Raw genomic sequence first — 22,401 nt, 5'->3', positions numbered from 1 at the left:
GTTTAGACATTAAAGAAAGTAACTGAAATTTAATTTGTTCTTGATAAGCTTGGATGAAAAAGGCCTGTATAATACATATTACTTGTGGTATACATGGATACATCATAAAAAAGATTAATGATACACTATTGATTAATATTTTGCTTAAGTTTCAATGAGACCAATAGGCACTCATTTGACCAAAGATATAACTTTATATTTCAAAAATGTGTTTTTATATTAGAAATTTGAGTTCATCCAGTTCATTAGCTGGTATCTCTGAATAAGAGAAAAGATTTTAAATACATTTAAATTAAAAAATAAATTTTATAGAATATTTATGTAATAAAATAAGCTAAAAAACTTAAATATAAATAATAGTATTTATTTAGAATCTTGGTGTTCACCAAAGACAATTTTATAAACATGCAGATTATTCTTTTCTGATTTAGATATTAGCTGGTAGTAACTTACACAATACAAATAATTAGTGAGATGGTCAGTTTTTTCACTATATCATAACTCTTCTTGATAATAAATGCATATCACATACATTATTTGAAAATGTCAACAAAAACTGAGCCCAAGAACAAATGAAATTCTGAAGGATTTGAGAGTAAAAGAAAATAGTATTGATCACTCCATCAAATTTTCCTCTTTCCTCTTAGAAAGGAAATGATTTAGAAGTTTCAAAATTCTTTTTGATTTGCTTAGGCATTGGTGAATGAAATTAAAACCCTTCACGTAATTGTCCCTTTTTAATATATGGATTTGTAGAAGGCTTTTTTTTTTTTTTTGTAAGATTAAATTCTACTGACCACTCCCATGTATTGAACAATGCTTCCCTTGGTGTTATTTTACCTTTTATTTAAATACTAATATATTTCAGTTAAAGAAAAAAGAAGGCCAAAATTGTTTAGTATTGCAGCAAATAGCTTTAAGAATAGTTTTTAATTGTATACAGTTTTACAGTAATATTCATTTCTCATTTGATTCATACCACAACCCTTTTAGGCCAACAGCTATATGTAATCTGTAAATTCCATTTTAACAGTGTCTGAAAGAGAGACAGAGGTTATTTGAATTGTCCAAGATTGGTAAAGAATCTGCCTGCAATGCAGGAGCTGCATAAGATGCAGCTTTGACACTTGGGCGGGGAAGATCCCCTGGGGGCAGGCATGGCAACCTACTCCAGTATCTTTGCCGGGAGAATTCCATGGACAGAGGAGCCCGACAGGCTACTGTCTATAGGGTTACAACCACAAAACGCTGATGAAAGAAATCAAAGATGACCCAAATAGATGGAGAAATATTGTTCATGGATCAGAAGAATCAATATAGTGAAAATGAGTGCATTACCCAAAGCAATCTATAGATTCAATGTAATCCCTATCAAGCTACCAATGGTATTTTTCAGAAAACTAGAACAAATAATTTCACAATTTGTATAAAATACAAAAAACAAACAAACAAACAAACAAACAAACAAAACTTGAATAGCCAAAGCAATCTTGAGAAAGAAGAATGGAACTGGAGGAATCAACCTGCCTGACTTCAGGCTCTACTACAAAGCCACAGTCATCAAGACAGTATGGTACTGGCACAAAGACAGAAGTATAGATCAATGGAACAAAATAGAAAGCCCAGAAATAAATCCACGCACCTATGGACACCTTATCTGTGACAAAGGAGGCAAGAATATACAATGGAGAAGACACAATCTCTTTAAACAATTGGTGCTGGGAAAACTGGTCAATCACTGGTAAAAGAATGAAACTAGAACACTTTCTAACACCATACACAAAAACAAACTCAAAATGGATTAAAGATCTAAATGTAAGACCAGAAGCTATAAAACTACTAGAGGAAAACATAGACAAAACAATCTCTGACATTAAATCACAGCAGGATTCTTTATGACCCACCTCCCAGAGGAATGGAAATAAAAGCAAAAATAAACAAATGGGACCTAATTAAACTTAAAATCTTTTGCACAATGAAGGAAACTATAAGCAAGGTGAAAAGACAGCCTTCTGAATGGGAGAAAATAATAGCAAACGAAGCAACTGACAAAGAATTAATCTCAAAAATATACAAGCAACTCCTACAGCTCAATTCCAGAAAAATAAATGACCCAATCAAAAAATGGGCCAAAGAACTAAACAGACATTTCTCCAAAGAAGACATACAGATGGCTAACAAACACATGAAAAGATGCTCAACATCACTCATTGTCAGAGAAATGCAAATCAAAACCACAATGAGGTACCATTTCACGCCAGTCAGAATGGCTATGATCCAAAAGTCTACAAGCAATAAATGCTGGAGAGGGTGTGGAGAAAAGGGAACCCTCTTACACTGTTGGTGGAAACACAAACTAGTATAGCCACTATGGAGAATAGTGTGGAGATTCCTTAAAAACTGGAAATAGAACTGCCATATGACTACTCCTATATATACATATATATATATGTATATATATATATATACATACATATATATATATATATACATATATATACATATATACTAATCCTACTCCTGGGCATACACACCAAGAAACCAGAACTGAAAGAGACACATGTAGCCCAGTGTTCATCGCAGCACTATTTACAATAGCTAGGACATGGAAGCAACCTAAATGTCCATTGGCAGACAAATGGATAAGAAAGCTGTGGTACACACAATGGAATATTACTCAGCTATTAAAAAGAATGCATTTGAATCAGTTCTAATGAGGTTGATAAAACTGGAGCTTATTATACAGAGTGAAGAAAGCCAGAAAGAAAAACACCAATACAGTATATTAACGCATATATATGGAATTTAGAAAGGTGGTAATGATGACCCTATATGCGAGACAGCAAAAGATACACAGATAAAGAACAGACTTTTGGACTCTCTGGGAAAAGGCAAAGGTGGGATGATTTGAGAGAATAGCACTGAAACATGTATATTACCACATGCGAAATAGATCACCAGTCCAGGTTTGATGCATGAGACAGGGTGGTCAGGGCTGGAGCACTGGGATGACCCTGAGGGATGGAATGGGGAGGGAGATGGGAGTGGGGTTCAGGATGGGGGACATATATACACCCATGGCTGATTCATGTCAATGTATGGCAAAAACCACTACAGTACTGTAAAGAAATTAGCCTCCAATTAAAATAGATCAATTAGTTACAAAAAAAGAGTCAAACACGACTGAAGCAGTTGAGCACACACAGGTACACACACACACACCAAGTGACTAAGTATTAGAGAGTTAAGACTTCAAACCAGATCTTCTGATTCTTAGCTGCTTTTGTTATTCTCAAATATTGAATCATTTCCACCACTTTGTAAGTTACTTATTTGAGAATGGAAGAGCTTATATAAAACTCTTACGTGGTGGAGAGGTGAGAAGATGCATAGAAACTGGGCAAACTTCAGGCTTCCTTCTGATTTTCAGACTGTTTTTCCAAAGGTGATTTGAAGGAAGCAGTTTTACTTTTAAAGAATTTTATTTTTACTTGGGGCAAAAACTAATATTTGTATAGTGTTTTACTATTCATTGAATGGCTTCTCTTTTATGTTCTCATTTAATGTTCTTACCTGTGTTGAGCAATAGGCACTATTATTATTTTCTACAGGAAAGAAAAAGAAAAATAAGACTAACTGATACTCTAGTGGTCATATTATTGGTAGTTTGCATAGCTGGGCTTCCTTGGTGGCTCATATGGTAAAGAATCTGCCTGTAATGCAGGAAACCTGAGTTCGATCTCTCGGTTCGATCCCTGTCCCTGGGTTGACAAGACCCCCTGGAGAAGGGAATGGCAATCCACTCCAGTATTCTTGCCTGGAGAATTCTATGGGTAGAGGAGCCTGGTGGACTACAGTCCATGGGGTCGCAAAGAGTCAGACATGACTGAGCGACTAATACTTTCACTTGTGTAACTGGTACTTTACATTCAAGTCCTTTAAATTCAGGACTTATAAAACAATACTATTTTTAGAAAAGAAATGTTAAAATGGGGTTTATTTTCTCTGAAATCTTGTCATTAGAGTAATTGCATCAGTGATAGAACTTGTCTCATAAATGAATTTCCCTCTTAAAATAATTTCTTAGGCTTGGAGGAGGAAAGTGAAACAGTATACAAGTATAAACAACACACATTCAAAGTATGTTCTGTGCCATGGCTGAAAGTTATTAATTTTTTTCAACCTTTCAGGGTCTCTTTCCTACTGTGCTGCTTTCTCTTTTATATGAATCTTCAATCCTTTATTCTAGTTCTCTATCGGAATGATGTGTATTTCCTAAATGTCTTTTAGCAGGATGATAACTTTTTGTTTGTAAACAGGGTGTTTGCTTGCACCTCAGGTCTTCCTTCGGACTAAATCTCAGATATAAGTTATCTGGGAATACTCCATTTTTAAAAAAGATGTGAAGAGGTATACTGTTATTTTACTAAATTCATTTGGTTAATCAAATTAGATATATTTTGCCCAAAAGATCTCTAGTACTTGTATGAGTCAGTCAATGAATGCTCTGTGTGTGTGTGTGTGTGTGTGTGTATGTGTGTGTGTGTGGTGGTGGTGGTGGTGGTGGTGGTAGTTTGAATGATTACTCTAAATTTCTAGTCAGTATCTAATATACTTTTATGATTATCTGTTCAATAGTAGCTGTATTGTTCAGCATATTTTCTTCTGTTGTATTTTTTTTTCCTTCTTAGGGACATAGTTCTCAAACTGCTTCAATATGAGGCATCAACAAATGTAGCAGACAACAAAGGTTATTTTCCTATTCACCTGGCTGCCTGGAAAGGAGATGTGGAAATTGTGAAGATTCTTATTCATCATGGACCATCACATTCCAGAGTCAATGAACAGGTGCGAGTGTCAAGTATTTGCTCATGCTGTGATTTTTGAGAGTTTTATGAAGTCAAAGCCACATTGAAAAAGTGGTTATTTCTGTCATTACCCTGCCAAAGATGATCCTACTGCTGAATTTGCTAAAGGAGATATTTGAAAACTTCTTTGGCATTTGTTTATAGGTACAATAGCACTAAGTTGGACATTTGTAAAGATATTTGTTAATAAGAAAATCCCACATAAATGAGTAGTTCTAGTATTTTTGCCTGCCTTACATGAGCATCCATTTTATAGTTATTGAATATTTAAAGATAAAACAATTCACATTCATAATGTGAAAGTAGTTTTTCTTAATAAAATTTTAGATGCTAGAACAATGATGATAGCTATCATTTGTATAATACTTTACCATTTACATAGCACTTTTATATTAAGTGCTATTTTGTGAATTAAAATGCAAATGCAAAGTATGCAGTTGCCAGTCACATATTAAATAAAAAATTTCCTGTACACACACACACACACACACACACGTATGGCTAGAGTAAGTTCAGTAAAATACAGCAGCAGGATGAAACTGACAGACAGTCAAAATATTTGCAACTACATAGTATCCATGTTACACTTAATGCATATATTTAAAAATAATGCCATTCTCAGTGTTCTAAATAAATAAGACCACAGATTCCAGAAAGTAAAATATAGTCCTCTAGTACAGTATGATAACAAACGAGCTCTGCATGCCCCCTACTGTTCCCATTTTGTACAACTATATTTGAAAACCAGCATGCAGCCCAACAATTGAATTACAAACAAGGCATTAAGCTGCAGGTTGGCCGCTGTCCAGTATGGAGGCAAGAATGTTACTCTAGGGCAAGCACCTCTAATATAGTACAATTAGCATATTGTTCATATGGGTACAGACTTTGCAGACACTTGACCCTAATTCAGATTAAAAATGAATACTTCATAGCTGTATACAGCAAAGGGAAGAAAATATAATATTTTTCTTACATCAAAATACAGTTGTGTAAAGACCTAATCAGTAAAAATGTTTTATTAATTGGAAAAATATCTTGTTAATATATATCACAATAAAATGTCTATGTTTTCATGTTACAAAATACAGAATATTTTTATGAGAATAGTGAATTCAAGTCTTTATCAGATGATGGATATGGCTGTCTTTATGTATTATGCTAAAAAGGAAATTTATGAGAATGCTGCCTGTTCCTCAGAAAACCAAGTTAAAAGATCATTGGTGGGATGAGCCATCTGGTGGTTATTCTTAAAACTGAATGCCCAAAGCAAACCTAAAGTAATAAGACAGAAAAACCAAGGTTAACAATGGAATATTAGTTTCTACAAACAATATTTTTTAAATGACATGAAAATAAGGAAAAAAAACCCTAACCTACATTTACATTTGAATATTGAAGATTTTAAATAGCATAGAGAAACTGTTATTTTCTGTGATGTTGAATAAATCAATTTAAACATAAAAAAATATTTTTTGAGGAGATTGGACTTCAAAATTCTGTTTTAAATTTTATTACTTTATGTTGTGGTTTCTATTTTAGATGAGTTGAAATTTTTTGAGATTTTTTAATACCATGTTTTCCATATTTTTTGTTGGTTATTATGTACATACTCCTTTAGTACTAACATAGATCTCTCATTCAATGTTATTTCTTCTAAAAGTTTCTGATGTAGGAATTTTGCTTTCATAGGTAAATTTTGATTTTAGCTTTATTCCACCCTCCCCCCCCCCAAATGGGACAGAAGTATACTAATTAATTATATACCTTTATGTATTTAAGCAATAGAGGGCAGGAATGAAAACAATAATGAACATTTACTGAGACTTATGATAACCAGGCAGTTTTACCTACAATATGTTATTTAATTCTCACAATTCTCTGAAGTGATTGTTATCACTTCCATTTTATAGACAGGGAATCAGGCTCAGTAAAGCTAAGTAACACACATAAGTTCACACATTACTGAGTGACTTAAACTGAGACTTGGACTCAGATCTCTATAATTTCACCATCTTCCACAATAGTGCACTAGTATTACGTCATAAACCCTATCACTTATGGAGTGCGTACTATATGCCAGGCATTGTGCAGAGTACTTCATCTACATTATCTTTCTAAACTCTACTATTGCCTATTGAGGTAGGTATTACCTGCTTTATATATGAGGAAACCACCTTAGAAAGACTAAGTAACGTCCTATTGATATCACAGCTCCTAAGAAATGCAATTAGTATTTGACCTCAGGTTTTTCTGATCCAAAGCCTAAGCTTATAACCAGTAATATATTATGTTGTGATGTTAAAATTATGCATAATCATCAGGGCTTCATTCTGATTTCTGAATGCTACCTTTGGTTTATTGTAAAGCTTTCTTTCAAAATAATTCTAACTTACATTTTATTTTTTATTTTTTTGAACTTTTAATTTTTTATTTTATTAAAAAAAATTTTAAATAAATTTATTTATTTTAATTGGAGGTTAGTTACTTTACAATATTGTATTGGTTTTGCCATACATCAACATGTATCCACCACAGGTATATGCATGTTCCCCATCCTGAACCCCCCTCCCTCCTCCCTCATTGTACCATCCCTCTGGGTCGTCCCAGTGCACCAGCCCCAGGCATCTAGTATCATGCATCGAACCTGGGCTGGCGGCTCGTTTCATATATGATATTATACATGTTTCAATGCCATTCTCCCAAATCATCCCACCCTCTCCCTCTCCCACAGAGTCCAAAAGACTGTTCTATACATCTGTGTCTCTTTTGCTGTCTCGCAAACAGGGTTATCGTTACCATCTTTCTAAATTCCATATATATGCGTTAGTATACTGTATTGGTGTTTTTCTTTCTGGCTACTTCTCTCTGTATAATAGGTTCCAATTTATAAGGCATTTTCCTATATGTTATCACCCTTGATTTATTAGTTGTATTCTAAGGTTATAGGGAAGGTAATATTCTAATTTTATAGTAAGATAGATTCAGAGAGATGGAATGATTTACTGTTGCTAATAAGTACATGTTAGCACTTCAACCTTGGTCACCATTTTATGCTGCCCTAGAATTACTGGTCAATTTAGAGTGAAATCGGAGAAGGCAATGGTACCTTACTCCAGTACTCTTGCCTGGAAAATCCCATGGATGGAGGAGCCTGGTAGGCTGCAGTCCATGGGGTCACGAAGAGTCATACACTACTGAGCGACTTCACTTTCACTTTTCACTTTCATGCATTGGAGAAGGAAATGGCAACCCTCTCCAGTGTTCCTGCCTGGAGAATCCCAGGGATGGGGGAGCCTGGTGGGCTGCCGTCTCTGGGGTCGCACAGAGTCGGACACGACTGACGTGACTCAGCAGCAGTTAGAGTGAAATAATTTTGAAAACAAAGTGGACTCTGCCCTAATTATGGTTTTTATAATTGCCACATCTTTCCTGTCTTTTGTCACTTCATTTATTATTTCTTTTTCTGTTATGTATGTTTTCAATTTATATTTCTTTGTATTTTCATTTCCCTCCTGTATTTCCTCCCTCTTTTCTTTTCTTCCACCTTCTCTTCTTTTTCTCTTTAATTTTGCATTAGGACAGAAACCAGAGGAGCCTTTTCTAATAAGTATATTCACCAAAACTTCAAACTGCATTCACCGAAATTTCAAATCCAACTAGCATTAGATAGTTTCCATTAGTGTTATTTTGAAGTAAGGCCTTTGGTAAATAGCTTTTTTAAAGCCAGTTTCATACTGGCACCCATTATCTGGAATTGTCCTTATTTTTTAGAGAACACTTATCTGATTAAAAAAAGAAGGAATTCAAAGCAGTTTAAGAATGTTTAATGTAGACATCTGAAGAATTGATACTTTCAAACTGTGGTGCTGGAGAAGAGTTGAGTCCCTTGGACTGCAAAGAGATCAAATCAGTCAATCCTAAAGGAAATCAACCTTGAGTATTCATTGGAAGGACTGATGCTAAAGCTGAAACTCCAACACTTTGGCCACCTGATGCGAAGAGCTGATTCATTGGAAAAGACCCCGATGCTGGGAAAGATTGAAGGCAAAAAGAGAAGGGAGCAACAGAGGATGAGATGGTTGGATGGCATCACTGACTCAATGGCCATGAGTTTGAGCAGTCTCTGGGAAATAGTGAAGGACAGGGAAGCCTGGCATGCTGCAGTCCATGGGGTTGCAAAGAGTTGGACATGACTTATCGACTGAACAACAACAACAAAGTATAGATATACTAACAATTATTAATTAGTATGTTATTGCAGCCTATTTATTTCAAATTGGATTTTTTTAAACCACTAGTGACTATGTATATGAGTCTACAACCATGGTTTTTCTAAAGATACCACAGTTGTGGTATCTTGTCACATCTTCACTGACGTGACAAGCCAAGTGTATCTTACATATTATGGATAAACTCTGTGAACGTTTTTTCCTAAGTCTTGGATGATTGAAATTTTTTTTTTTGAGATCTGGATAGTGATAATTGGAGTTAATAGAAAATTTCAGTTTTACACTTATAATTTCCTAGGCTAAGGCCTTTGCAAGGTAGAGAGGACTTTGAGGAACTATTTCATAATTCACTTTTTGATTCCTCAAAGAGGTGCTGTATTTTTAAAACTGAGATTTAATCTCTTTTCAACCAATGGGAAATTTGGTTTAGTCAGGAGGCATATTTCTATATCATATTTTCATGATTTTAAGTAATAAGATTGATTTTTAAATCAGATTTATAAAACTTGACCAGATAATAAAATCACGGAGTGTAAGCCTCTATGTTCTAAGTCTGTGAGGAAGAAGACTATGGTAATACATTTAAACTAAGAATAGGAATGACATCCTCAAAATTCTAGGAAAAGCAGTATCTCCCTCTGGATTCCCCATCTATTAGATCATAACTTTTTGTTGACTGTCTTTAAAAAGTATATTTTTCATCTGAGTTTGGCCTTCAAAGGCCCTCTCCTGCTACGTTTTGGAAAGTAAAATAGTAAGAAAGTTTTTTCTGTGCTTTTTCCCCCTTGTCACGCCTCTTTTTAAGTTTTCAAATCTACTCTCTACTCTCAGCTTTCTTACCTGCATTGTTTTATCATCCAAAGCAAGACTGAGTTACTTTCTGGTATAATAACATTTGTTTGGGTTTGAATGCTTAGAACAGCTGTCTAAGCAGCTATTTCCTATTTCAACCCAATTGGTGTTCTTTTGGGCAAAATCCATAGAAATTCTGCTTTCAGATCATTAATTTTCTGTTTTTCTTCCTGGACAGTGTAGAAAAACATGGCAGGCAGTGTGGTACAATGGAAAAAGCATACATAGGTTTTGGATTCTTACGATACAGGTTCCAAAAGATCCTGATTCTCCATGGACAAGTAATTTAATCTTTTTGTATTTTAGTTTCCTCATCCATGAAGTGGAGATGTTAATATTAGTCTTGTAGGATCATTTGTAAGGGTTAAGGGAGACAATGTATGTAAAGTTTTTAGACACTGAGCAAACGGTAGTCATAACAGTTGCTGCGGAAGATGTTATTAAAAGTACCAACTTTGGGTCTAGGCTGTTTAGGTTCAAATCCTGGCTCCAATACTAAATGGCTGTATAAAGCTGTGTAACTGCTACTTATTCAACTACACATTACCTCAGTTTCCTCATCTGTAAAATGGGAACAACAACAACTATAATAATATTTATTTCTTAGTGAGGATTAGGGGCTTCCTTAGTGACTCAGTGGTAAGGATCCGGCTGCAATGTAGGATACGTGCAGGAGACACAGGTTCAGTCCCTGGGTTGGAAAGATCCCCTTGAGGAGGAAATGGCAACTCACTCCAGTATTCTTGCCTGAAAAATCCCATGGACAGAGGAGCGTGGTGGGCTATTATCCATGGGTTCACAAAGAGTCTGATACAACTGAGCACACACATAGGCCAGGCAATTAGGATTAAATAAGTAAGCACATATGAAATGCAACTGTGTGTGCTTTGCACATAGTGTTAACTATGATGGTGACTGTGATGATAACATCATCTCTTGCTCTCTAGAACCCTCATTTAGGACACTGCATTTTTGTTACTAAAATTTCAAGTTCCTGTTTCTCCTAACTGACCTTTCCACCTCAGGGCATAGTCATACTGCATATACCTACACTATCTACCCAAATAATTGAAAGGTCCATCTCTCTTGCAATGGGGTTCAATTTTCTTGATTTTAACACTTATTATTCTGCTACATTCCTGGGAAAATCTCATTGACTTTCAGCTGAAACACTTATATTTTTATTTTGAGTCACAGCATGTGGCTTATGGGATCTTAGTTCCCTAACCAGGAATCAAACCCAGGCCCTTAGCAGTGAAAATGTGGAGTCCTAACAACTAGACTGCCAGGGAATTCCCTCAGCTGAAACACTTATAAGCTACACGTGTAGTATTCCTTGTAACTTGTCTGGATATGGGTATAGACCTGCCTCTCAATTCATGATTATATTTCAAAAAGATATGGGTTAATGTTAGGGCCAGTACATCTTTGTTCTCTTTGAAAATAAGCAAGGACTTATACTTAAATGGAAGATAAAATGAAACTTGATTTGGGAAACGTTTCTGTACATCTTTCATTATCAGAGAATTTACTCTCTCAACTATATTTGGAAAAGCCAGTCTGTTAAAGGTATATTGTTATTAATCTCTCTCATTAACAGATGTCACAGAGGCTTGATGCACAGTGCAGATAACACTAACCATCTGGGCCCAGCAGGGCTACCAACTAACACAGCTAAATCATTTATCACTCTTGGAAGTTAGAATATGTAGTTTAAGGAAAAGTTCGATTCTTTCAACTGAAGTGAAGTGAAGTGAAGTCACTCAGTCATGTCCGACTCTTTGCGACCCCATGGACTGTAGCCTACCAGGCTCCTCTGTCCATGGGATTTTCCAAGCAAGAGTACTGGAGTGGATTGCCATTTCTTTCTCCAAGGGATCTTCCCAACCCAGGGATTGAACCCAGGTCTCCCGCATTGTAGACAGACGCTTTACCGTCTGAGCCACCAAGTGATAAAAATAAAATGTGATAAATGATAGATACTATTACCAAATATAAAGTACTATTAGGCATACTTTAAAACGCATACATTTTAAATGTATGTTTTCAAAGCATCTCAGGTTTTAAATTACTATGTTTAGATTTTCATAACAAATTGAATTTCTGAAAACTTGCACTGTATGTCTTTGTCTTAACAGAACAATGAAAATGAAACTGCCCTACATTGTGCAGCTCAGTACGGACACTCGGAGGTAGTTGCTGTTCTCCTGGAAGAGCTCACCGATCCTACCATCAGAAACAGCAAGCTGGAAACACCTCTGGACCTGGCAGCCCTCTATGGACGGCTTAGAGTGGTCAAAATGATCATCAGTGCACACCCTAACTTAATGAGCTGCAACACCCGAAAGCACACACCACTACACCTTGCTGCACGAAATGGTCACAAGGCAGTTGTTCAGGTGCTGCTGGAAGCAGGAATGGATGTGAGCTGTCAAGTGAGTCTTCTTATAGCTGTGCTTCCAAAACAATGGTGTTCTTGCTTTGCTTTGAGATATAGGTGTTAAAATTTACAGCTTAATTATATGTTAAATTTACAGGAAGAAATGTTAACATTTTTAAATCAGGCAAATGGTCCACATGTATTTTTGTAACTACTAAATTCAAAGTATCCTGCCACACTGTTGGGAAATATGAAGGGATATAAGCCCTACTCTCTAACCTCATTCTAACTTGAGGGCTTTCCACATGAAAAGTTATTACTAGATGGCAGTTACGTGTGGTCTTCTTAGTAATTGTTTCCTTTATTCCAGTATCTAGCACACAGCTTGACATACACCAGGAATTCAGTCTAAAATTGAGTGAATGAAAGAAAGAAATGAAATTGGCTTTAATTTTTGAGTACTTACTTTGTGTTTAATATGTTGACACATTTAGAATCTATATCTCACAGCCATCTTGTAGGATTGAGAGCTATTAAGTTTCAGTACAGAGGTGAGGAATCAGATTCAAAGACTAAGAAACTTGCCTAAGGACACATAGCTCATAAACCTAGAATGTGAATTAAGATTTACTGATTAAAGCCCAGGCCTTTTTCTACAATAATGTACTTGAGTACATGACTGATAAAGGAAGGATCACTATACCTAAAGGCAATCAGAAAAAATTTTTAAAAACTTTACCATTTGCATAGATGAAAACTTTCTCTTAAACTCTTCCTTGATCATCCTCGGAGCAGAAACCAATCTTTCCCTGCAGTGCTCACAAATTCTTGTCTTCTGTGTTATGTTCCTCCCTCCTCCTACCCTCAAAATAATTCTTAATTTCCATATTAACTCTATACCAATAATAGTTGAAGAGTATTCTGAGGTATGGTACTTTTTACTAGGCATTGGTGATACCATGATGAAAAAATAGATGAGGTCTACATTTCCACTAAACTTACAGTTTATTAAAGGGAATAGATAATCATATAACATAATGTAGTAGTATAAGTGCTATGATGAGGAAGATTAGATTGATGTGGAACACACAGGGAAAGCTACACTTTAGGGGCAAGCAATACTTTCTGAGTGAAATTATATTTAAACTAAGATTTGACATGTAGTGTAGGTCTGTGGTTCTCAATTGTACTCCCTAGACCCTTATTATTGGGGCTTCCCATGTGGCACTAGTGTTAAAGAACCTGCCTGCCAAAGCAGGAGATGTAAGCTGTGGGTTTATCTCTGGGTTGGGAAGACCCCCTGGAGGAGGGCATGGCACCCCACACCAGTATTCTTACCTGCAGAATCCCATGGACGCAGGAGCCTGGAGGGCTACAGTCCATAGGGTCGCACAGAGTTGGACACAACTGAAGCAACATAACACGCACACATGTATCCCAGGTGACTGAGTCAGAACTCATGGTGGTGCCCAGAAATCTGGTCAGCAAGCTCTCTAGGTGATTCTGATTCAGGCTGAAGACTGAGAACTGGTAGTATAGGTGATGGTGAGGTAAAGAGGGCTAGGAGTTCTGTCCTGCCAGGCAGAGGGACCAGCTTTTGAGATTCTTGGAGAAGAAAACAAGAGGATGATACTGATGAGATGTTGAGTATGCTTGGAGCATGAATAAGGTACAGAAGGTCTGGGGAGAGTTGGGATAGACAAGAGGATATGGAAAAGAAAGCAAGGAGAATATTTTCCAGGTTTTTTAAGCCACATTAAATTGTTGTGATTTTATTTGCCATTAATATTTATTTACACATCTGTTTCCTCTGAAAGAATGTAAATGTACCACCTCAGAACACCCCTTAACTATTCTTGGTGTAGAGTTGGTATTTAATTAATGCATGTTGAATTGCATGAGCTCACTGGATAATCACGAAAGCCTCGTGAGGTAGGCATTACTACTCTTATGTTATATCTGAGAACAACTGAGGGTGAAAGAAGACGAGTGACTTATAAACATAACAAGGTCAAATGGCTACACAAGCACAGATATTTCACAAACTCAAGCTGTTGGATTTTGTTTATAGAATCTCTTCTTTATTCCACACTCCTCTTCTGTCAGAGTGCTAAGATTACAAACAATATGTATGAATGCATAAAAGGATATAATTTTTTTAGCTATAGCTTTCCTAATCTTTTTCCTTCTTTTTTTCTAGACAGAAAAAGGGAGTGCACTCCATGAAGCAGCTTTGTTTGGAAAAGTGGATGTTGTGCGAGTTCTGTTAGAAACAGGTAACTATCATGATTCCTCATGGAGCTTATCTTGCCAAAAACTATTTGTACTCCAGAAGTAGACAAAGGAAAATGACACAATCCACCTCACCCCACATTACCCTTTTTACCTCACTCTAAATTGTATGTATGTAGAACCATGTAGAATTGAGCCTCAGTGTTAAGGAAAAAAACTGATATAAATATTCATCTTCCTTTTCAATAGATTCTTTAATCAAGAGCTTTTAGAAGTGATAATTTTATGCTTTTAAATCATATTAAAATATATTAGAGAAACTACCAAAAGAGGGAGAAAATCTCTGCCTTCTATAGGAGAGAGGAATTGATCCCTGTGAAGCTGTGACAACTGCTTGATTTATTAAATAATATATAATTTCCCCTAGATTTTTTATATTGTTAACAGTGGTAAACAGAAATTAGAGTTCCCTATCCTTAAGGCGGGAGAAGGCAATGGCACCCCACTCCAGTACTCTTGCCTGGAAAATCCCATGGATGGAGGAGCCTGGTAGGCTGTAGCCCATGGGGTTGCTAAGAGTCGGACACGACTGAGCAACTTCACTTTCACTTTTCATTTTCATGCATTGGAGAAGGAAACAGCAACCCACTCCAGTATTCTTGCCTGCAGAATCCCAGGGACAGGGGAGCCTGGTGGGCTGCCGTCTATGGGGTCGCACAGAGTCGGACACGACTGAAGTGACTTAGCAGCAGCAGCAGCAGCATCCTTAAGGTGAATTTTCCTTCTAGTTAATTCATCATTAAAGTGGATTAAAGTGAAAGTCACTCAGTCATGTCCAACTCTTTGTGACCCCGTGGACTATACAGTTTATGGAATTCTCCAGGACAGAATACTGGAGTGGGTAGCATTTCTCTTTTCCAGGGGATCTTCCCAACCCAGGAATGGAACCCAGGTCTCCCTCATTGCAGGCAGATTCTTTACCAGCTGAGCCACAAGAGAAGCTCAGGAACACTGGTGTGGGTAGCCTATCCCTTCTCCAGGGGATTTTCCTGACCCAGGAATCGAACCAGGGTCTCCTGCATTGCAGGCAGATTCTTTACAAACTGAGATGTGAGGGAAACCCAGTTAATTCATCAACTGAGTAGCTATTGTGTGTAAGCTTCAGTGATTTAAAGGGAACCTTTTAGAGGGAAAGCTCTGAAGGAACAACAAATTAGGCTTATTTGTCTCCATATGTGTATTATGATTGAAATAAAATTGAAACCGAGGTCAGATTTTTTTTAAGATCAAAAGGCATAGATTCAAATTTATGCTTGTGAACAATATATATGAGTCTTCTGTGTTATAAACTATATTTGATGTGCTTATTTTCCTCAGTAAAAATGTTAAAAGTATTAGCAGACTGTTGCATTGTGATTAGGTTCTTATGCAAAGTTGAAATTTCATGTATATGTAACTTTGCTATGTAATGCAGTGATATAATAAATGAGGTAATCAATTGAATGTGTGCTGGTAACATATTTCCATACAAATTTAAGCAAATATGTAATAATTTTATTATAATGAATTAACTTTTGAGGCCAGATCCTGAAAACTGGCTTTTGTTTACAGTTAGATATTTGGGAAGTTTATAGACATTTTTGCTATTTGCTACATTAAACTCTTTATAGTAAAACCTCTTTACCATAAATATTTTCAGAATTAAAAGGATTCCAAAGGTATTTCAGTTACACACATTAGGAAGTTTGCTTATCAGGTATTTGATGAATATTGCTGATATTGAATATAATCATGTATAAATAAATGTGGAATATTTGACTTAGTATTTGGACAATAATTCAAAATAGTCCTACTTTTTCAACTTCTGTGAATGCTAAAGTATTCTAAGACTGCTGTTATATTGCTTATATGGTACATTATTGTTATTTAGATCATATTATACAAAATATATAAATCACATGACCTTTATACTTTAGGAATTTACTTTCTAATATTTTTCAGCTTGATAGTCTACAATTTAGTTAAGTAGTTATAACCTAAAATAGCTGTAATCTGAAAAGTTAATGTTTGAGTCAGTGCCCTCTAAGAGTTAATTCATTATCAAAAATGTTCCAAATCTTTGGCATCAGTAGACTTCCATCTTCTTTCTTATTAAAATTGTGTGTGTGTGTATGTGTGTGTGTGTGTGTGTGTGTGTGTGTGTGTGTGTAGGGCTTAATTTTAAAAAAAAAACTGCCTTAAGTGCTTTGTCTGTGTACTTTTGAAATTAGAACAGTTATGTATTGACAGTATCTTCTGGTGATACTCCACTATGTACATCTAGTGGGTTTTTCTTTTTCTTTCAGGAATTGATGCCAACATAAAAGATAGCTTAGGTAGAACTGTCTTAGACATTTTGAAAGAACATCCATCTCAGAAATCTCTCCAGATTGCAACTCTCTTACAAGGTAAATAGTATTGAATGATGGATGAGTTTGCCTTACAGTTAAGATTAAATTAAAACTGTCCGAGTTTTCTCTTGAGTTTCAGGTTAACATTTACTTTTGAATGAAGTTACTATTTGCATTTTTTTTTTCTGGTAGACTTTTAAACTAAAGAATAATGAATACCTTTTAATATGTTATTTCGGTTTTTCAACTAAAATATTTTTTTCACTCAATATTAAAAAGGTATTTTTAATTAAACCCTTATAATAAATATGTAGTTATGACTTGAAGGTATTGGGGCTATAAAGTGGTGATGCTGAAGTATTATCTTATATTTGAATAATTCTTTAAGAATTTTCTGGCTTGGATTTTCTATTATTTTGTCTGATTTCTATAACTGTGAGGTAGATCAATCAAATATTATTCTTCTTTTTGTACACAAGGGAAATCGAAGCTCCAGGAAGCTAAGTGACTTGCTCAAACATATATCCTATTCCAAGTGGTAGAACTGATATATAAATGCTGAATTAACAACAACAAAATTGTCCTTTGTTGAAAGAATACAGATTATTTGCTACCAAATCCAGTAATACAAGATAATTCAGTCTTACCAGCCTATGGGTTATTAAAGATCATTTGAGTATATCTGTAGTTAGTTTTGGTTATTAAAATAGATCTGCTTAATGTTTGACAACCATCTGGGCACTATTTTTTCATTTGCAGGATACATACTTCCTCATTTGATTTTCTCTTTTTGCTTGGTGGTTAGGCCTGATGCGCAGTGTGTTCTCTTAAAGCTACGGATGTTTTTTCTTTCCTTTGCATTTAGCTCCTACACTGCTCAGTGTGGATTATTCCCTACAGTCATTATATATTGGCTGTGAGTGTAATAAAGGGAGATGGGGTAGGTTTCATAGGATATCAGTTGAGAAGCTGAAGAGCAGCTTTGTCCTTCAGAAAGACAGATGAATTAAAACCAAGTTGGGCAGGAGACATGTAGATACAAGAGTCCACAAAGACCGAAGAGGGAAAGAAAACAGACTCACTACAGGAGATCATTATGTTCTTTTCTCTCTTTATTTTCCAAAACCTCACGGAAAACTTCAAGCCCCTACAATTTTCTTATTAATAAAGAAGTTAATTGCTAGTCAAGTGCTATGGAGATAAATCAGAGAAGAATACAAGTATGATTCTTCACATTAATTCAAATTAAAATCAAGCTGAAAAATAAAAGAGTGGTATGCAACCTTTAAATCAGTCGTTGCCTTCTAGGAACTTTGTATTTCATATTTGATTTTTGCCTCTAACTGAAGTTAAAAAAAACCTGAGACTTGTGCCTAATATATCTTTTTGGAGAAGCAAATAAATGCTGTCCACTGAAAAGGGGGCATGACATAATTACAGACACTTTTAACACATTGCATTGGTTCAACTTAGATGAAAATGTTATTATATAGGTGTTCTCTTAAATAGTCACGATTTGTTCATTAGGTATGTAAATTTGTGATAGAGTATTTGCTACTTCTTTGCATTTTTATAGTTATTGTCACATTTTAGAATGTGAACATTCTCTGCATTCCTGGTGTTCAATCACTGGCACATTTAATATCTTATGAAAAAGTTTGTCATTGCAGTAAATACAATTTATAGTAGGTAACATTACTGCCTGGGTCAAAAATTGTAATGATAGAATGCCATATGCTGCTTTCTTTTCCTAGCAGAATTTGCCTAGTAGAATTGCTCTTAGGTAGAAACTATTTGGATAATATGAAGACACAGGTGTTTGGCATGAAAGCACAAAGTGTCTTAACTGAATTTTAAGAAAAAAGGGTGCCTTCTGAATAAAGAAGCACAAGTAAAAGATACCCTTGGTGAGGAGTCTATTGATTTAATCCCTTAGAGGCTACAAACTGTGAGGAATGCCTTTTGGGCAATAGCAGATATAACTTGTTTAGATCACATACTTTTGGCTCATGCTGTATTTCTGTAAAATTAAATTAGCTTTCAGCATTTAAAAATCTAGGCTTTCAGATAACACTCCAGAGTTTTGGTTTCTCAAAAAATGCAAGCTTTCATTTTACTTCATGGCTGAACTTTAGATGGTGCATCTCCTCTCTGGTTAACCAGGCTTGGCAGGCTTTCTGTTTTTTTTTTCTGTATCATTGAGATTAAATGTTAGTTGACATATATCCCTGCATTCAGATGCTGTTTTCTTTATGACTGAGAGAAAAGTAAGATGATTCTTATATCTATCTGTGTTTGCTACTTACTAGCTGAATAAACATGGCCAAGTTAATAATCTTTCCCCTTTAGTTTTCATCTTTAAAGCTGAAATAATAATAGTGCCTGTGTCATAGTTTTGAGAAGATTAAATGAGTTAATTCATATCAAATACTTAAAACAGCACTGAGTGTATAGAAAGCAATATTTAAGTTTTATTATTACTATGTCCTCATCAAAGTTGGAAAAATTAATGAGGTGCTGAATGCAGAACACTGCTTCAAGAATAATGCAAAAAACATTATTTTTTTGTTGAACTAAAGTTCAATATGCAATTATGTTTATCTCACAAGATTGTAACACCACTGCAAATTAAGCTTATCCCACTTCATTTATTTATGTTACCTGACTGGTTGTTATATGCATCTAAATTTTATATCCCTATTTATGGACATGGTCTATTCAAAGCATCAGTCAGAGAGTTTTAAACCTCCAGATAGAATATATTTAAGGAAACCAAGGATGTTATTGTATCTTCAACCATACATTTATTTTTAAGGAAAGAATGTGACAGAAGTTTACTTTTCATGAAAAGGATTCATGAGTCTCTCCTGAAGTATTTTTTCTGTTTTAATTAAAAACCTTTAAATTAATAGCTCATCATGAAGATCTTTCACTTTGGTTTTTTGAAGTTTTTTTGAAAAACTTAGGATATGAAGAAATAACGGAAAAAGTGACCATCAAAAGTAAAACCAAGTTAGAGTTTTTAACATATATGAATTCAAGTATGTAATTTCAAAAACTTATATACACAGAATATTTAGAAGGCGTGGGAAGACCAACAGTCCTTGAAGATCACATACAGGAAGATATGACACAAGAAACACATATTTCATCTCCTGTTGAATCTCCTTCCCAGAAGACCAAAAGTGAGTAGCTAATTGTAAAACCCTTGAGATGATATTAGACTGTTATGCACAGTTTTATGTTGTATGTACAAAAGGGCTCAAACTTGTGAAAATTTAAGGTCTAATAATTAAGGTCTAATATATCTTATACTCTATATTATATCCATTATTCGTCAATATTTATTGAGCTCCTACTGTTTATCAGACACTATTCTTAGTCCTGAGATATAGTGGTGATCAAAGGAAATAGCAATCCCTGCTGCCATGAAGCTTACATTGAGTGGATATTTCACAGCTGACTTTTTCCCCCTAAAATATTTTTTTTTAAGGTAGACTAAGAGATGGACCGTGAACTTCCTGATGTTCAAGCTGGTTTTATTTTATTTTATTTTTTTACTTTACAATACTGTATTGGTTTTGCCATATTGACATGAATCTCCATGGGTGTACATGAGTTCCTAATCATGAACCCCCCTCCCACCTCCCACCCTATATCATCTCTCTGGATCATTCCCGTGCACCAGCCCCAAGCATCCTGTATCCTGTATCGAACATAGACTGGCGATTCATTTCTTACATGATAGTATACATATTTCAATGCCATTCTCCCAAATCATCCCACCCTCACCCTCTCCCTCAGAGTCCAAAAGTCCATTCTACACATCTGTGTCTCTTTTGCTGTCTCACATTCAGGGTCATCATTACCATCTTTCTAAATTCCATATATGGTTTTAGAAAAGGCAGAGGAACCAGAGATCAAATTGCCAACATTCTCTGGATCATGGAAAAAGCAAGAGAGTTCCAGAAAAGCATCTATTTCTGCTTTATTGACTATGCCAAAGCCTTTGACTGTGTGGATCACAATAAACTGTGGAAAATTCTGAAAGAGATGGGAATACCAGACCACCTGACCTGCCTCTTGAGAAATCTGTATGCAGGTCAGGAAGCAACAGTTAGAACTGGACATGGAACAACAGACTGGTTCCAAATAGGAAAAGCAGTATGTCAAGGCTGTATATTGTCACCCTGCTTATTTAACTTCTATGCAGAGTACATCATGAGAAACGCTGGGCTGGAAGAAACACAAGCTGGAATCAAGATTGCTGGGAGAAATATCAATCACCTCAGATATGCAAATGACACCACCCTTATAGAAGAAAGTGAGGAGGAACTAAAAAGTCTCTTGATGAACGTGAAAGTGGAGAGTGAAAAAGTTGGCTTAAAGCTCAACATTCAGAAAACCAAGATCATGGCCTCTGGTCCCATCAGTTCATGGGAAATAGATGGGGAAACAGTGGAAACAGTGTCAGACTTTATTTTGGGGGGCTCCAAAATCACTGCAGATGGTGACTGCAGCCATGAAATTAAAAGACGCTTACTCCTTGGAAGAAAAGTTATGACCAACCTAGATAGCATATTCAAAAGCAGGGACACTAGTTTGCCGACTAAGGTCCGTCTAGTCAAGGCTATGGTTTTTCCTGTGGTCATGTATGGATGTGAGAGTTGGACTGTGAAGAAGGCTGAGTGCCGAAGAATTGATGCTTTTGAACTGTGATGTTGGAGAAGACTCTTGAGAGTCCCTTGGACTGCAAGGAGATCCAACCAGTCCATTCTGAAGGAGATCAGCCCTGGGATTTCTTTGGCAAGAATGATGCTAAAGCTGAAGCTCTAGTACTTTGGCCACCTCATGTGAAGATTTGACTCATTGGAAAAGACTCTGATGCTGGGAGGGATTGGGGGCAGGAGGAGAAGGGGACGATGGAGGATGAGATGGCTGGATGGCATCACGGACTCGATGGACGTGAGTCTGAGTGAACTCCGGGAGATGGTGATGGACAGAGAGGCCTGGCGTGCTGAGATTCATGGGGTCGCAAAGAGTCAGACACGACTGAGTGACTGAGCTGAAGTGAACTGAACTGAAAAAACATATATCTTGAATGTAACTGCTGTTTGGTTTTTTTTTAGAATAAATCATTGGGATGCTTTCTGAGTATAATTAGAAAAAAAACAAGTATTTGTGTGTAACCTATGAAATATTCATGTCCATATTTGATGCATATTATATGTCTGTTCCTTCTGTTATCCCTTTATTAGTTATATAATTTGTTTAAATATGTTCTACTGTTTGTTTTTGTTGAACCTAGAAAGTAGAATCTCAGCACTATTTCAATAATGTTGAATGAATTCTGTCACTAAAGTATAATGCCCACAAATACTTGGGTTGTGGTCCGCAACCTCTAGAATCTAATGCCTGGTGGTATGAGGTGGAACTGATATAATAGT

The 22,401-nt window shown here is 35.8% G+C and overlaps 1 protein-coding gene across 1 annotated transcript in view; it reads left to right on the top strand.

Annotated features, from left to right (window-relative positions):
- The window catches only part of ANKS1B (ankyrin repeat and sterile alpha motif domain containing 1B), a 1,178,069-nt gene that overhangs the window by 163,529 nt on the left and 992,139 nt on the right, over positions 1 to 22,401 (top strand). Inside the window, exons 3-7 of the mRNA XM_069585128.1 lie at positions 4,692 to 4,848; positions 12,091 to 12,387; positions 14,533 to 14,608; positions 16,910 to 17,011; positions 20,026 to 20,139. Of these exons, the coding sequence (XP_069441229.1) occupies positions 4,692 to 4,848; positions 12,091 to 12,387; positions 14,533 to 14,608; positions 16,910 to 17,011; positions 20,026 to 20,139 (746 nt within the window). The remainder of the gene's footprint in view (positions 1 to 4,691; positions 4,849 to 12,090; positions 12,388 to 14,532; positions 14,609 to 16,909; positions 17,012 to 20,025; positions 20,140 to 22,401) is intronic.

Source organism: Ovis canadensis, chromosome 3 (genome assembly GCF_042477335.2).
Source record: "Ovis canadensis isolate MfBH-ARS-UI-01 breed Bighorn chromosome 3, ARS-UI_OviCan_v2, whole genome shotgun sequence".
Lineage (NCBI taxonomy): Eukaryota > Metazoa > Chordata > Mammalia > Artiodactyla > Bovidae > Ovis > Ovis canadensis.
Note: the sequence above shows the minus strand (reverse complement) of the source record. Positions and strands in the feature narration are given on the sequence as shown.